Source organism: Poeciliopsis prolifica, unplaced genomic scaffold (assembly GCF_027474105.1).
Source record: "Poeciliopsis prolifica strain line A6 unplaced genomic scaffold, Auburn_PproV2 SCAFFOLD050, whole genome shotgun sequence".
Classification (NCBI taxonomy): Eukaryota; Metazoa; Chordata; class Actinopteri; order Cyprinodontiformes; family Poeciliidae; genus Poeciliopsis; species Poeciliopsis prolifica.
The window spans coordinates 1708015-1723450 of record NW_026562425.1 but is presented as its reverse complement, the minus strand read 5'-3'; the positions used below and the strand labels follow the sequence as shown (position 1 = coordinate 1723450).

General features: G+C 38.6%; 1 protein-coding gene across 1 annotated transcript; it reads right to left on the bottom strand.

The window, feature by feature from the left end:
- Window positions 1-1584: 1584 nt before the first annotated feature.
- Window positions 1585-15316, bottom strand: twsg1a (twisted gastrulation BMP signaling modulator 1a). Its single transcript, XM_055058287.1, has 5 exons — window positions 14869-15316; window positions 13046-13204; window positions 5522-5621; window positions 3582-3842; window positions 1585-2173 (listed from the first exon to the last, which is right to left on the bottom strand). Exons 2-5 carry the CDS (start codon window positions 13169-13171, stop codon window positions 1992-1994), a joined length of 669 nt encoding a protein of 222 aa, XP_054914262.1. The 5' UTR covers window positions 13172-13204; window positions 14869-15316; the 3' UTR covers window positions 1585-1991.
- Between the last annotated feature and the right edge of the window lie 120 nt (window positions 15317-15436).

Genomic DNA, 15436 nt, shown 5'->3' with positions numbered 1-15436 from the left:
AATGTTTAGACTGTGGTATCATTTTGATCTCAGCTTCACTTCTGATTTCTTTCAGGTGGTGGAACTGTCAAACAGAGCTCTGAGCAGCGGCGCAAACTAAATTTGGGGAAACCATTTGCTATTCTGAGTCACCCGTATTTTCCCAAGGCTCTGTGGTTGGGATTTAGAGCTGGTGGTCATCAGGACATATGAAACAAATTAGTCCTCTGATGATCTTTTGTTGGCTCCGTCTGCACCCAAAGCCACAGCTGCAGCGGCGAAACGAGGTCAGGGCTCGATATAATAATAATTAAAAAGAAAGGGACAGACAAGGTTCCATTGTACGCCTGCAAGATGAATCTGTGCACGTTGCTGTGGCATGCCAATTGGGAACATAATCAGTGATAGGGTGTCCCGCTGCTTTTTGAAAGTGCACTGGCATAACAAAGAGCATTTGTGTGCGGTGGCGAGAGATTGGCATCAGGGAATGTTTTCCTCTTGGCTTGCATGAGATGGTCATTGAGAGCTGAACACCTGTGGACCAGAATGGAAGAATAACAACGTTGTTTCCCCAGGAAATGATGCGTTTCCTGACTTGTGAAACACTGAGCTAAGGTTAGAGTGGCAGAAAGGGCAACTGGGAAAAACATTTACCCGTTAACTTCTGTGACACACCTTTTCCATATAAATATAATAAGCATGAGCAGATATCTTAAAATAATCTTTTTAAAGAAGTAGTCTCTTACATTGACTGAAAGGTGTTGTTTTATTCTGCTGAATTTATTTGTTTCTTGGATTAAAAACAAAAAGCATTACAGGTTCAATATGTATATCTTATAAAAATAAATTTTCTCCATATTTTTCACCATCATAGCATAAAAGTATATATTTTTTATCGGTAAAACTGATCATTCAAATATAACTTAATAAGATTCCTAACATTCTGCATTTAATTGTTTTATTATTATAGGCGTTTCCATCAACTTGCTACTTTATTCTTGTATTTATTACTTTTACTTTATTTTTATAACACTATAGGTGTAACACCATAATGTTATGACTTTAAATCTTAGCATTAGGGCAAGGCCAAATTAGGCAGAATATAATCTCAACAAAAGATTTCACAAAGGAAATCAGAATGGTACCAAGAATGGATCCTTGTGGAACTCCACATTTAAAGAAAGAGGAAAAATTCACCTGTTTTCTACGCCTGTTACCAAAAAAAAAAAAAATCAACGGTTGTTTGGGTTTAAATTTCTTCATTTAAACTAAAATTATAAACAGGGAGATTAAATCTCAAAGGATTCCTAGAATGAAGCCTTGTGGAACTTCAAATGACCAACATTTATTTATTGGACGCAGAAACTCCTACTGAAAAATTGGGCTCAAAACTGAATTTCATTGACGGTTTATAAGGAGATTATAAGATTAGCATTCAGTTGTGCCACATGAAGGGTGATTGACAGTGCTAAGCCCCGCCTTCTGGCTCTGATTGGTTGTTTCTAGTTACCACTGGAAGAAAGCAGAGAAGCTCCTTTTTTTTTCTTTTTTTTAACAGATTATCTGTCTTATAACGTCCTGTCACAGAATAACAGTTTCAACAAATATGTAGAAAATATTTTTATAAAAGTTACACACTGCAGCTTTAAGAACAGTGAAAAATGGGCAAACAAGGTTTAATTCAGTTAAATTGAGCCTAGCCTTTGAGACACAAACACTTAAGTTACCAAATCTTTTCTTTATTTGGTACAAGACTGGGATTTTGCTGACAGTAATTGCAAAAATACATTATTCATATACACCTCTAGTAAAAAACACACTATGGAAGACATATCTAAAAATATACAGTAACAGCAGAATAAAAAACACTTTGCAGGAGGAGGAGAAAGGGGAGGCCGGGGGTTATTTTACATGGTTACTGAGGAATGCTAACATATAACAGTGATGGGTTTCTTTTCCCTCAGTCTTTTGGTGCCAACATGTGCCCAGAGATTGGATCGGCTCGGTTCGGGTCAGACGAGACAGTTCAAACACTTGACGGCCTTGCTGCCGTAGTCCAGGCACTCTGGGCCGATGCACTGGCAGCAGGCGTTGTGAAACCAGCGGTACTTTGATCCGCCCATTGCCTCACAGTACTGCTTGCACTGACGAATGGAGACGCAGTCGTCAAAGTAAACCACCGTGCACATTTTCTCTGGAAGGAAAGGAAGCAGGTTGAGTCACGGATTCAGCAAAACATGGTTCACAAGAACACATAATTACCTTTAGCCCTCAGTGTTTCTACTTTTACTTAATGGGTTTGCTGTAATTAAGTGAGGCCATGTGTTTTGGGTCGGTGTAATGAGTTTACTGCTGAGCTTTGTGGGAATGCTGTAACTTTATAGCAATGGTTTAAGAGTGAAACGCCAACAAATAGCAGCAAACTAAAACAAAAACATGGAAAGAACTGAAGCTCTGCATTATCAGAGCTTGTCTGACAGAGTCTGTACGTAAAAACACTGAAAAACTTAGAGGAGCGTTGTGAAAATACACAGAAGTATTTTAATATAAAACCCTTTATTTATACAGGAAAATCTCTTAAGATTCAAAACAAGCTACTTAACATTTATCATGTCATATAATAACTTAAAAACTTAAAATGGTCCAACATTATTGGTCGACTTGCTTTTCCTCTAAGTTTGAAAATAAATAGGCATTAATAAACAATTCTAGAAAACCACAAACTGCGGATTATTTGTTGGACATTTCCAAAAAAAAATAGACAATTTCCAATTGTTTGTTGGTAACGTTTTTGCCGTACTTGCCTTGAGGTCAGGGGCCTGATCCAGTCATTTAAAGGGCCACCAATGGTCCCCACGCCACAGCTTGGGCACCCAGGATGCCATGTGGCTTGTTCAAACCTGAGGTGAGCTAATTTCTTAATATTTCAGAATATTTTTACTGAATTTACAATAATTTCTAGTGAATTCCTCAACAGCTCTGTCTGAATGTACAAACCTCATGGAAGAAAATATTTTTGCATTGCATAAAAAATAAATAAATCACATTAACAATATGTCAACAGGGTGTCCAAACTTTCTGTGGCCAAAAATTGTCCTTGTGGGTTTAAAAAAAAAAAAAAATTAAATCACCAAAAATGTTCAACAACAAAGTAAGCGTGAACTATCTTATTTTGGCATACATGTAATAATAATGTTTAATAATAATGATAGATTTTATAAATGAAGTTTTTAATACCATTATGTCTATTTTATTTTGTAGAAATACAAAATAATAAGATACGAAACTTAAAATGCTTTTTCCATGTTTTACTTGTTAATCAAAATTCATCCAGTTTGCTTATTAATTTGGTCTCAATTGAAGAAAACTGACAAAATATTTTGTTCTCAGAAATAAAATCAGGATCTGGGTCTTAAAATAAAAACACTAGATGTATTTAGCCAGGTTTTAATAAACACAGCAATTATGATGTAAAAGTCGTACTTTTATTCTAATTTATTTATGATTAGAGGTCGAGGGGCCGCAAAGAAACAACAAAAAGATAATGAGTGGCCCTCGGTCCCCTGCTTTGACAAAACGAGGTGAGAAGGAACACGCCTCACCGTGAGGATCGATGCCGGTGTGGATGCTGTTCCCGGGCACCGACACGTTCTGCGGCTGGCTGTTGAGCGACTCCAGGAAGGAAACCAGGTTCTCGTGGTGCGTGAACTCCTCCGCCACGGGGAAGGACACCACCATCATGTTGATGGGCGCGTCGCCCTCCGTCAGGGCGCGGAACAGCGAGGGGATGGGGCGGTGCAGCTCCTCCACCGTGCTCTTGGAGGTGGCAGGAGAGTCGCTGTAGTTCTTGGGGTTACACATCCCTGTCAGAGAGAGAGAGAGAGAGAGAGAGAGAGAGATGTCAGAGGAGGTTGTGGAAGAATTTCTGCCTCCACAAACTGTTTTAAAAGCAATCTTTTAAAACATTTTGTACTTCCATTTGGGTCTCAACTGCTTCCAAGAAAAATTACATTCCACAGGAATCGAACCGCTACCCAGCAACCCCAGCGGAGCTCCGCCCGTTACCTAGCAACCCCAGCAGAGCTCCGCCCGTTACCTAGCAACCCCGGTGGAACTTCAGATTGTTGGATCTGCTGGTTTTACTGCTGTAAGCGTTTTTGTTTTTGACTAACCATCCAGAAACCACTTGCTGCGTTCTCGCAGGAGGCTCCACTGATGCTTTTCAAAGACGCACGGTTGTATAATTGCCAGTGCTAAAATGTGCTAAAATATTTAATCAGACTAATTCCTCACTAGCGTCACTTTGTGAGCTTTGGACACCCCTGGCCTATCCTAACCTAACCTGGTCAAAGCAGCTTCACGGTCCCCTTTAAACTCAATGGCGTTGGTTTTGGAAAACCAAAGCACTGTAAAAAAAAAAAAAAAAAAAAAGAAAAAAAGTCTCATCTCAATTAAGGTCTGTTTAACACTTCGTTTAATTTCAACACAGAAGCAAGTCCCCGCATCCCCAGATACAATCTCCCAACCCTGTGCAACAAGTCCAAGTGAATTACAGCTAATGGGTAAATCATTTAATGGGGGACGGAGTTTGACAGAGGATTTGGATCAGAAACCGACGCTAAAAGCAGAGCCAGAGCAGCTGTTTTAGATAAAACACACTCATGGCTGCTCCACTCCCTCCCCGCATTTTTTAAATCCAAGCTCCTCTAACCAGCCTCCTAAATCTTCCCCCGCGATCCTCTAAACACTCACACTTCAAAGCAGTCGGCGTTTGGCACAGATAACTCGCTGCAAGTGGAAAACGGACAGTGAAAAAGGGAAGAAAACATAAAGGAAGACAACGTATTTGCTCAGAGCGACAACATCTCCTCGGTGGGCTGTAAAAGGAGGAAAAACAGCGCTGCAACATCTGCGCCGCAGCAGCTGCTGCAGCAGCAGAGCGCGGCGCTCAGATCCTTGTTCTTCTTTTCCACATGAAAGCATTTTAATAAAGCCTCCATGTCAGCAAGCGGAGCAATATCTGTCAGTCAGAGCGGATCTGAGAGATCTGCGATCTCCACTCAGAGGAGAACCAACTTCTTCTGCTCCTTCCTAAAACATGTCTGCGTCTGCAATCTGATCTTTGAATATCTTTGTGCAAAGTTGAAGAAATCTACAGACATTCCTTTAGAAGTGAGGAGATTACCCAAAAACCGTACTAAAGTAAAAGTGGAATTATTTTAACGTATTTTTACTGAAACAATTAAGTAAAAAGTTCAAGAAATTACTAAAAAAAAGTTGTCTATTTTTTAAAAAACGTTTACTCAAGTACTGAGTTACTGATCAAATATCAAATATTTAAAAATTACATCATCAGACGGACCAAAGTATGAAACTAAGTGGAAATGTTGGTGTTTAAAGTGTCAATAAAATACACTTTTATTGTATTTTAATGATGTTCACCACCAATCTGATTTCCTCTTTTGTTAGAATAAATTTTGTGAAGCTGTCTGTCATGAAGCAGCTGAGGCGGACAGCGAACGCATGCATGTGCTGCACCTACCAACGCAGTCGCAGCACTCCTCCCACAGGTTCCCCAGACACAGCATGCAGTCTTTGCAGCAGGAGCAGTTTCCATCGGAGGGGCGGCACTGGCACAGCTCCTGCAGGAGATGCATGGAAACACAGATGGGAAAATGGAAACACACACACACACAACATGCTTAGGAACACCACAAAGACCTCAAGATGCATTTCTGCTTCAGAGCAACAAAACGTAATCATGTATGACGCAGAATTAGGCTCAGAAGAAAAATACATAAAATTACAAAATCAAAATGGGAATGTTATTTTTAAAAAAGTCACCATATTGTGTTAAAGTTGTAATATTACGATAATAAAGTTGGAATATTACAATAATAAAGTCGTTATATTATGATAATAAAAAGTCATACTATTACAATTCTATTAATGGTAATAGTATGTTTTTATTATCATAATATTACGACAATAATAAACTCGTAATATTACAATAATAAAGTCATAACATTACATGAATAAAGTCATAATATTACCACAGTAAAGTCAGAAGAGAATAAAATGATCATATTGGCAGAATAAAATCGTAATAAACACATAAGCATCATATTATCACCAGTAGCAACCAGCAAGATGTGTTAATAGTTACTTTATTTCTAAAACAGAATAACTTCACAAGATACTCAACATTCTTCATTTCTCTGCGATCAAGGCCATTTTTTCTCATAATGTCACAACTTCATTCTGCTAATTTTATTAAGTTATTCTCATAAATAATATATTTTTCTTAACCTGACCCTAACACTTTGTCTTATTTAGGTCTGAGGAGAGGTTTAGAAATAGAAATACAGATTTCAGAGACACATAAATGTTTATTTTGGTGAAAACTGTCAGCTTTAAAATGTTTTTTTGGGTATTTCCAGACTCTGAGGTGCAGAGAGAGAGGAGGCAGCGTGTGGCCAGGCTCCTCAAACAGGAAGCCTGTCATTAAACCAGCAACAGGAAGGACAACCACTGGTTTGCTTCCAGTACAGTAATTATTACTGGACTAAACAAAACCAGTGAGTTGACTGGGAAAGGATAACATCATATTTAATTGAGAAATTTTACCTGAAATGCACCAAGTTAGCGTGTGTGCTTAGCTACATATTATTAGCCAACTGTGTTTTGTTCTCTTATGTTTTCTCAATAATAATAATAATATTATGACTTTATTCTGGTAATATTAATTTATTTTCATATTAACACAACTTTATTCTTGCAATACGACTATTTCTATATTATCGTGAGTTTATTCTCATTTTATAATTTTTTTTAGTAAAATAACCTCTTTTGTTATTACAACTTTATTCTCATATAATTGCAACTTTGTTACTGTAACATAGTGACTTTATTCTTGCACTATTTTGAATTTGTCTTAATTCCTGATTCTGGTATAATTATGATTTTGTTCCTGTAATTCAATTTTCTTTTTCCTGTGTTATTGCAGCTTTCTTTTTCCTGTGTTATTGCAGCTTTATTCTCATAAAGGTTTTAAAAACCTGTTTGAAATAAATAAAATTAATGTTATGGTTTTATTCTCGTAATGTAATCACTTTATTCTTAAAAATGTATAAATGTTACCTTGAAGCAAGCATTCAATATGAGCTTTACAACATACCAGGCTACAAAATTCAAGTGGATTATGATCTCAAATATTACAGTTTTGTTTTATTTCTGTCACTTCTTGGAGTATTTTTACTCCTTGGTTGTGATTGGTTCTTTTTCATCAAAGGAACATTCTGATTGGATGAAAACAATCCGTCATTCACTGGAGGTGTCATTCATTTACATTTGCATTAATTTATAAGCATACAAAAACACATGAAGCTTCACTCATTTTTGATGTGTTTGGTGTTCCGTACATTAGGAGCAGCAATGTTAGAACAGAGAGTGTGAGACAGAAGCAAATTTAGCGATCAAAGGCGAGATATAAACGCTCAACCCAAGAAATTATTGTCCGTTTATGTAAATCTATGCGCTCAGATCAGTTTCACTGCAGACTGATTGGTGGTAAACAATCCCACAGAAATTACGTTTTTAAGAAAAACTGCGATAAAATGCTCACGAACGCAACAGTGACATGGATGAGGCTTTATTCTGTTTTCTATCTGAGAATGTGAGACACAGATGATGGAAAATCAGGAAAACATGAGCAGAAGCAGCTTTTCCACAGCAGGTCCAAACATGTTCGCCTTCATGTTCGCTCAGGTCTGTCTGCTTCCAGGCGGCGCAGGAGAAAATGAAGCTCAGAGCGACACATTCAGCAATAATTGCTGTTTATTATGATATTAATCTGACTGCAGTGGAAAGTAAAGAACAAAACACGTTTTCTGTGTTACATAAAACTCTCTTTTCTAACAGGAATATGTATTAATGGTTCATTAACAATGTTGGCCGCCTTTCTTACAGTTTATTAAATGTACTGATTTTTTTTAATCTCAGCAATTTACTCTGTTGACTTTATTCTCATATTAATATGACTATTCTTGTATTACTTTGACTTTATTGTCATACAACTATATTCCCATAGTGTAATGTCTTTATTCTCATATTATTACAACTTTACTCTTGTGTTATTACAACCTTATTCATATATTATAAAACTATGTTCTCTGAATGGCTTTATTCTTGTATTATTTTGACTTTATTCCTGTAATGTGACTCTATTCAAATGTTATTGCAACTTTATTTTCATATTATGATTTTATTCCCATATTATTACAAATTTGTTCTCGAATTATTTCAAATTTATTCTCGTGTTATTACAACTATGTTTTCATATTGTTAAAACTTTTAATGGCTTTATTTCATATTGTTACAACTTTGTTCTCACATGATGATTTTATTCTCCTATTTTTACAGATTTATTCTATAATATAATGCCTTTATTCTGTTTTATTCAACTTTATTCTCATAATATGACTTCATCCTACTGTCATTACAACTTTATTTCCATATTATTAGGACTATTCTAGTCCTTACAATAGGACTAGAATATTACTTTTTTGTTGTTTTTTTGTTAAAGAACAAAAAATATTGTTCTTTATTGGTACAATAAAGAACCAACTTTATTGTAATAACAAAGTTCTTATTACAACTTTATTTTCAGATTATTAGGACTATTCTAGTGGATCTCAATTCTCATATTATTTCAACTGAAGCCAGATAACATTATGATAAACAATAACAAGTTTAATAAATTTTAAAAATCTTAGCCAGTTGTACAACAGAGAAGTTTTCCATTTAAAGTGATGAAGCATGAAAAAGTTGGCGTTGGACACATTTGAGACCGACAGATTAAAACCCGTTTCTTAGCTCTGCAGCTGCAGTCCTTCATGAGGCAGCAGCTCCTGAGTTTTACCTCCTGAGTCACATCACATTAACGCAACTCCTGTTAAACCCAGAAACTCAACAACAGAGGTGCAGATGGTGAGATTTTCATGACTCAAACCGCCACAAAAACCACTTTAAAGCGTCCATTTAAACTTTCAGGCTGAGTCACAGATGTGTTCAAAAAAACACAAACATATCTAAAATCTTGAGTTAAAGGTAGGCGACGAAGTGGAGTAAACGAGCGGCATGTTTGGTGGGGTGATGAGAAATCAAAGTTTCCAGTTTGAGAAACTTCTGCAGGAATCAGAGAACAAACATTTCACTTCGGAGTGGTTCAACTCTGAAGGAGACAAAAGTAAAACCTTGTTGGTGGGATTAAACAGCTCTTTTTTCCTCCCTCTCGACTTGGAGCAGGGAGCACATTCCTCCACGTCAAGGTCACGACAATAATGGGGGAGGAATGAGAGGAGAGAGGGGCAAGAAAACACCTGGAGAACAGAGCGGGGCAGAAAGTTCCCCCTAACTTTCCTCCTGCCTTTCTCCCTCGTTTTGTTTTGCTCTCCTTTCCTTTCCGTGCTCTTTCTCAGCACAGCTTCCCTCTCATCCTTTCAGGAACCGTCTCCTCCGTGTAAACACCCTCAGCGGTTTTAAAAGACTCAGAAATGACTCAGCAGCGAGGGATTGCAAAAAAACCACACACAGCTCGCATAATCACCGGCTCTCTGGGCCTAAACCCCCGAACAAGACCTGATCCCTCCGCTAATTATACCTCTTAAAGGTACGTTGTAAAAAATAAAACTTCACAGCACGCAAAGCCACGTTTTATTAATCAGATACTCCATACTTTCTTAAAAAAACACAAGAAATGGAGTCGCTGCTAGCATATGCTAGCTTAGCGCTTTAGCTGCCAGGATAAAGTTAGCAACAAGCAACTTCGCTAGCAAAGAAAATAAATCAAAACAAACCGAGGCTATATATTAAAAGAACCAAGTACGCACCCTGCTGCTTCCACTGGCTAATCAAATACACCTATAAAAAATTTAGTTTTGTCAGTTTGAAGCATAAAAACAAAACAAAAGCGACATTTAAAGCTCTGATCAAGATCTGAGGGCTAATTATATAAATTATGACGTAAGAAATAAAACTAGATACACAGCACGCAAAGCCACATTTTATTAATCAGAAATACTCCTTATTTTCTAAAAAAAAATGATACATGGAAACATTGCAAATGTATCCTAGCTTAGCGCTTTAGCTATTTATCACACTAAAGTTAGCAAGAAGCAACTCTGCTACCAAAGCTAAGCCTAAATAAAAGCAACAAAAACAAGACCAAGCTGTTGATTTATAGAAAAAATGTTCTTCATTTTATGAGAACATGAAATGAGGACACAAAATGTGCGTCCACTGGGGTTAAGAGGAGAGAGAGTACTAGCTAAGTGCTGCTAATAAAATCCAACTTGGAAAAAAAAGGAGTTTTGTCAGTTTGAGGCATTAAAAGCTATGCTAAAAGCATTTCTAAATTTGGATTTTGGAATCATGTCACACCAAAATAACCAAAAACAACATTTAAAGCTCTGATCAAGACCTGATCCCTTCGCTAATTATACTTAGTAAAGGTGCTGTTGTAAAAAATAAAGCCACACGGCACAAAAACACATTTCATTAATCAGAAATATTCGTTATTTTTCTAAAAAATTGAGAAATGGAGGCACTGCTAACACGTTAGATATCAGGCTAGCAAGAAGCAACTTCTATAGCAAATAAAGGAAATAAAGACATAACAAAGGAGTTATATTTATATATATATATATATATATATATATATATATATATATATATATATATATATATATATATATATATATATATGTATGTATATATAATATATATATATATGTATGTATTTAAATATAAATATAAAAGGTTTTCTTGATTTTAAATATCCTAACCTGTACAAGGAAGAGTAATAGGTCACCTTTTAGGGGTTAAATACTTTTGAAACCTTCACTATGTTCCATAGCCATGGCATCCATGTTGGATTTTAAACCAGCGAAACTTGGGCGACTTTTCTAACTTAGAATGTAGAAATATTGACGCGTCGGTCGTCCTAAATGCCATCCTGAGTTGAATTTATTTTTAATATTGCAGGTTGTAACTTTAGGTTGCACATGTGTAGCTTGGATGATGAACAAGCTAGTCGGCACAAGCGCCGGTTGTTACCGTCCAACAGCAATTTCCATGCGGAGACAGATGAGGTTATCTTAAAAAGCTCTTATTTGGCTTCTCTTGCTCTCAAGTGGAAACCCAGACATCGGTCAAAGCATTGGAAAGTGAACGCCTTCCTGAATGACTGTCAGAGGGCGAAACGCTTTGAATCCTGCTGCCCCACCCCACAGCCCTGCTCAAGTTCCTAAAAGTACAACACACACACCTCCTGCTGACCTCCTCCGACCTCCCACCCTCGGGGGTTTTAGGGAATCCAGACAAATGAGTGGAAGTGGCAGCAGAGCGTGAAAAGCGAGCTCCAGACAGCAGATCCAACTAATCACCAGCAACATGGACCAACTAGATCCTCTGCAGGCGGAGAAGTTTCTCCTTCACACACAAGCCGTCACTCTTGTCTCTGACAGCTAGCAAGTTAGTGTCAGCGAGGTCGCAGAGCTGCAGAGCTCGTTATGATCATTGGAAAGAAGTCAACTGGAAGAGAAGAAGAGAGGAAGACTGCTGATGTGATGAAGATATGGACCAGAGATGAACATCTGATTGTCCGGTAGATTCAGTTCGATTCTGGACAAGAATTGCAACATTTGCAACCAAACTCTTTTAAAACGCTGTTCCCCTCCTCGCCTGTAGGGGCGCTGCATCAAGAGCGACTGAAGGAAGCAACATGAAAACCTCAGGAGAAGACATGAGCGCAACTCCCTTCTTCACAAAATGTAAACAAAAATGGAGAAGTCAGATTTTTGTGGTAGTTTTATCTTTCGTAAAAGACAACAAGCCATTTCTCCCGCTAGAGCTAGCATGTTTGTCCTAGCTGTATTTACCCAGAATGCTCTGGGTCCACTTCCTGTGTTTGGAGCGTTCTCTGGTCTGCTCAAACGGATGCTCAAACTGAGATGGATGTTTTTAGGATTGACCAAAGTGTTTTTTTGGACCTCATCACAGTTGGATTTCGCATCTCCCCGAACAAACTGGACCTTCTGGACAAACGGCCCAGAGTTGCGTTTACACCAGCCGTTCAGTTTGCTTTAATCTAATTCTAGTTCATTTGCGTAGAAAGTCCGGTTTGTTTAGGGAGGTGTGAATGCACAATCAAAATGTGACGTGGATTTTTAGTTGCCTAAAAATCTCTTTCTTGGTTTGGTGAAGTGAACTTTTATTTTGGTTTGAATGCATCTGTGAATGCAAGTGGACCGGCGACTGCTCCAAAAGAAGGAAGTGGACAACAGTGTAATGCATTCTGGGTAAGTACAAGCAGAACAAATGCAATGCCAAAACTAGCAGCAGAGATGGCTCACGGTCGCTAAAATCTGATGTTTCTCCATTTGTGTTTACGTTTCCTGAAGCAGGAAGTTGCGTTCAGAGTCTTTAGAGGTTTTAGTGTCTTTTCTTTTAGTGGTTCTTGTTGCACAAATATTTATCGATCAATTGCTATTAATCTGATTAATCATTTCACCCCATGTAAAAATTCCTATGCTTCTTTTAGCAAATGAGCTTTTTCTCAGTCTATGTACTGATTGATTAATCAAATACTAAATTAGCTGACAATTATTTCCATAAATGATTAATGGTTACAGCCTTGTGTAAAACGTTCCTCTGGCTTCAGACAGGATGATGTTAGAATCAGAGGAACAAGCAGGACTTTAATTTAAAAAACAGTTCAGACAAATAAACATTTCTGCTCCAACCCGACTTCCCTCCATCCCATCCGAGGAAGCGACCTGCATTCCTCTCTGCAGACGGCAGCTGGTTCTCCGTTACAATGAAGGAAAGTTCACTGTGAAGGCTCTATTTGGCTCTGACACACTGTTCACGTTGAGAGAATAAAAAAATCCTGGCTGTATTTTGCTGCTTCCGTCCGCTCAGAAGATGCATAATTCGACCGAGATCCCAACCCGACAATCATCCCTCCCTTTCGCTCGCGCTCTGTGGCCGGGATTCAAGGCCTCACCTGAATGAGGCACTTGCTGACGTCGCTGGCGCAGAGGGCTTTGTTGCAGCCGGAGGTCAGAGAGAGTCCGGCCAGGAGGAAGAGCAGCGCTGCCGTGGCGGGGAGGATCAGCTGAGCGGACCTCATCCTGACGGTCTCACCGGCGCGACGGGAAAACACCTTGAAGCACAAAGAGCGTCAACAACAACGTTTTTATTCAGGTTTTCATTCCAAAGCAGCAAAAATAACAAAAAAGTCTGAAAATTTACATGAAGTTTGAAGAAATCAAATTTAAAACGGACACAATTAAGTGGATTAACTGGAGTATAAAGACTCAAAAAAAGGCCATTTTGTGGAAATAAACAGGATGTTTTACATACAGCTGAAACAATTAATTGTGATTAATCAATTATTAAAATAACCATCAACTAATTTAGTAATAAATTAACCATTAACTGGACTATTCAGACTTCAAAAATAGGCAATTTGCAAATTTGCTGACAGAACAAGCAAAACTTAAGCCAAAAATGAAATAAAAAGATAAAACGAAATATGTAAATCTATTCTACCCAAAACGCCTTAAGAAGTTATTTTACTGAATTAAGATTTATTGCTGCAACAAAGTGGGCATCAGAAATCCTGGCTGCAGTAGAGAAACAAGAAAACATGATGCAGAACGTTCCCTGCCAAATATTTCACCTTTTAGGCAAAATCTACCAATCAAGGCGCTTCAAGGTGCTTTACATCATAAAAACAGACAAATAAAAACTAACAAAAACATCAAACAGTCACCAGAAAGAAAAAAAGATAAAATGTTGACGAGTGACATCATTGAAATGGTCAATGTGCATCAAATATTTTGGTCAAAGTTCCAGTGATTCCTGTTCAAAAGCAACTCAGAGTTTCAGCTGCTGCACTGTGAGGCAAAGAGGCGGCAGCATCATGCTGTGGGGATGTTTTCCATTTGCAATCATTTGAATAAAACATCTGGAACACCTCCGGTTTAGGTCAAACCGTCTTCACCAGTTAGAATGGCCTAGTCAAAGCTCAACAGAGAATCTGGCTGAGCTTAAATTCACAAAAACAAGTAATTTTTGTTTTTAGATTCTCCAAAACATGAAACTTTAAAAAAAGAAAAGAAAAAAAGAAAGATACACTTTAAAACTTTGCGTTGATTTGTCAGAAAAACCAAAAGTAAATGGATTAAAGTTACATAAAATAATTAGAATCAGGAATCTGAAACACAGCTGGTTTAGGTCAAAACGTCTTCAGGAGTTAGAGTGGTCTAGTCAAAGCATGACAGGCTGAGCGTAAGACCACAAGAACAGATTTGCTTTAAAATTATTTCCTAAATTGCGCTGATTTGTCGCATTAAAGCCAAAGTTAAATGGATTAAAGTTCCAGGTGGAAACTCGTCGCTTTCAATGTGAAAAGCTGGAGCAGCGGAGCTGATTGTCCTGTAAATGTGATGAAATCGCCGCTAAAGAAAAGGCCCGCAGTCTCACCTCATTCTGCGCTCAGTTTTTCCCCCTTTTTAAGGAATAACAATATGCGCAACACATCTGGCAACATCAGCTGCCTGCATCCATTTTCTGACTCGATGCGTGTGTGAGTGTGTGTGTTGCACTTTCACACACACTCCACTCTGCTTTTTTTTTTTTTTATACATCGTCTGCACTTCACATGACGAAGAGAAAACATGTGAGGGACATTAGCTCCCTCATTCCTGAGCGCCTTTCTGCTTTTTCTCCTCTCTCTCTCTCTGTCTCTCTCTTTCTTTTTAAGTTTCTCTCGCATGCAAGCGCAGCAGCAGCAGCAGCGATCAAAAAGGTGTTTAAACTCACCTGAACGCAGTCGATAAGCTCGCAGGTCGGGTTCTTTTTGTAAGAGGCGGAGGTGGTTTTCCCTTTGAACTCCTCCGGGATGGTGATCCGCCGCCGCTCCGGTGTCCACTGTGTCCAGAGGGCGTCAGTCTCTCCGCAGCACAAAGCGGCAGGCAGTCGGGCGCCTTAAAGGCACACGCTCCATTTTCAAAGCGAAGCCTCTGCGGGGAGAAACCACCGGCGCCCGGAGGTCAAACAGATCCCAGATCAGCGCGCCGAGACTCTGATTCAGAGCAGAGCGGATCAACAAGAAGAAGGGCGAAAAGAAACAAACAAACCTAAAAACAAAACGTGCGTAAAAGCGCTGCGTCAAAGCAACACGTGAGCGGGTTGGCTCGGGTTGCGTCATGGATCATCTTCTCCTTTGTCTCCTCTCCTATCGGCGGCGCTTTGGGAGCGCCTCGTCAGGTGAGGAAGCGGATGGGGCGCCCCGTTGCGCGGCTGCAGCTCCACAGGTGTTCAGCTGCAGCTGCAGCGGGAAACTGCAGCTTTAGCCAAAAAAATAAAAAATAACAACACGAATGACAAG

What these genes read in the sequence shown, in the direction of transcription:
- twsg1a (XM_055058287.1), bottom strand. Translation starts at nt 13,171, where the DNA reads ATGAGGTCCGCTCAGCTGATCCTCCCCGCCACGGCAGCGCTGCTCTTC. An exon ending in TCAGCAAGTGCCTCATTCAG is followed by an intron (nt 5,622 to 13,045) that starts GTGAGGCCTTGA and finishes CATCTCCTGCAG; the next exon opens with GAGCTGTGCCAGTGCCGCCC. An exon ending in GGAGTGCTGCGACTGCGTTG is followed by an intron (nt 3,843 to 5,521) that starts GTAGGTGCAGCA and finishes TCTCTCTGACAG; the next exon opens with GGATGTGTAACCCCAAGAAC.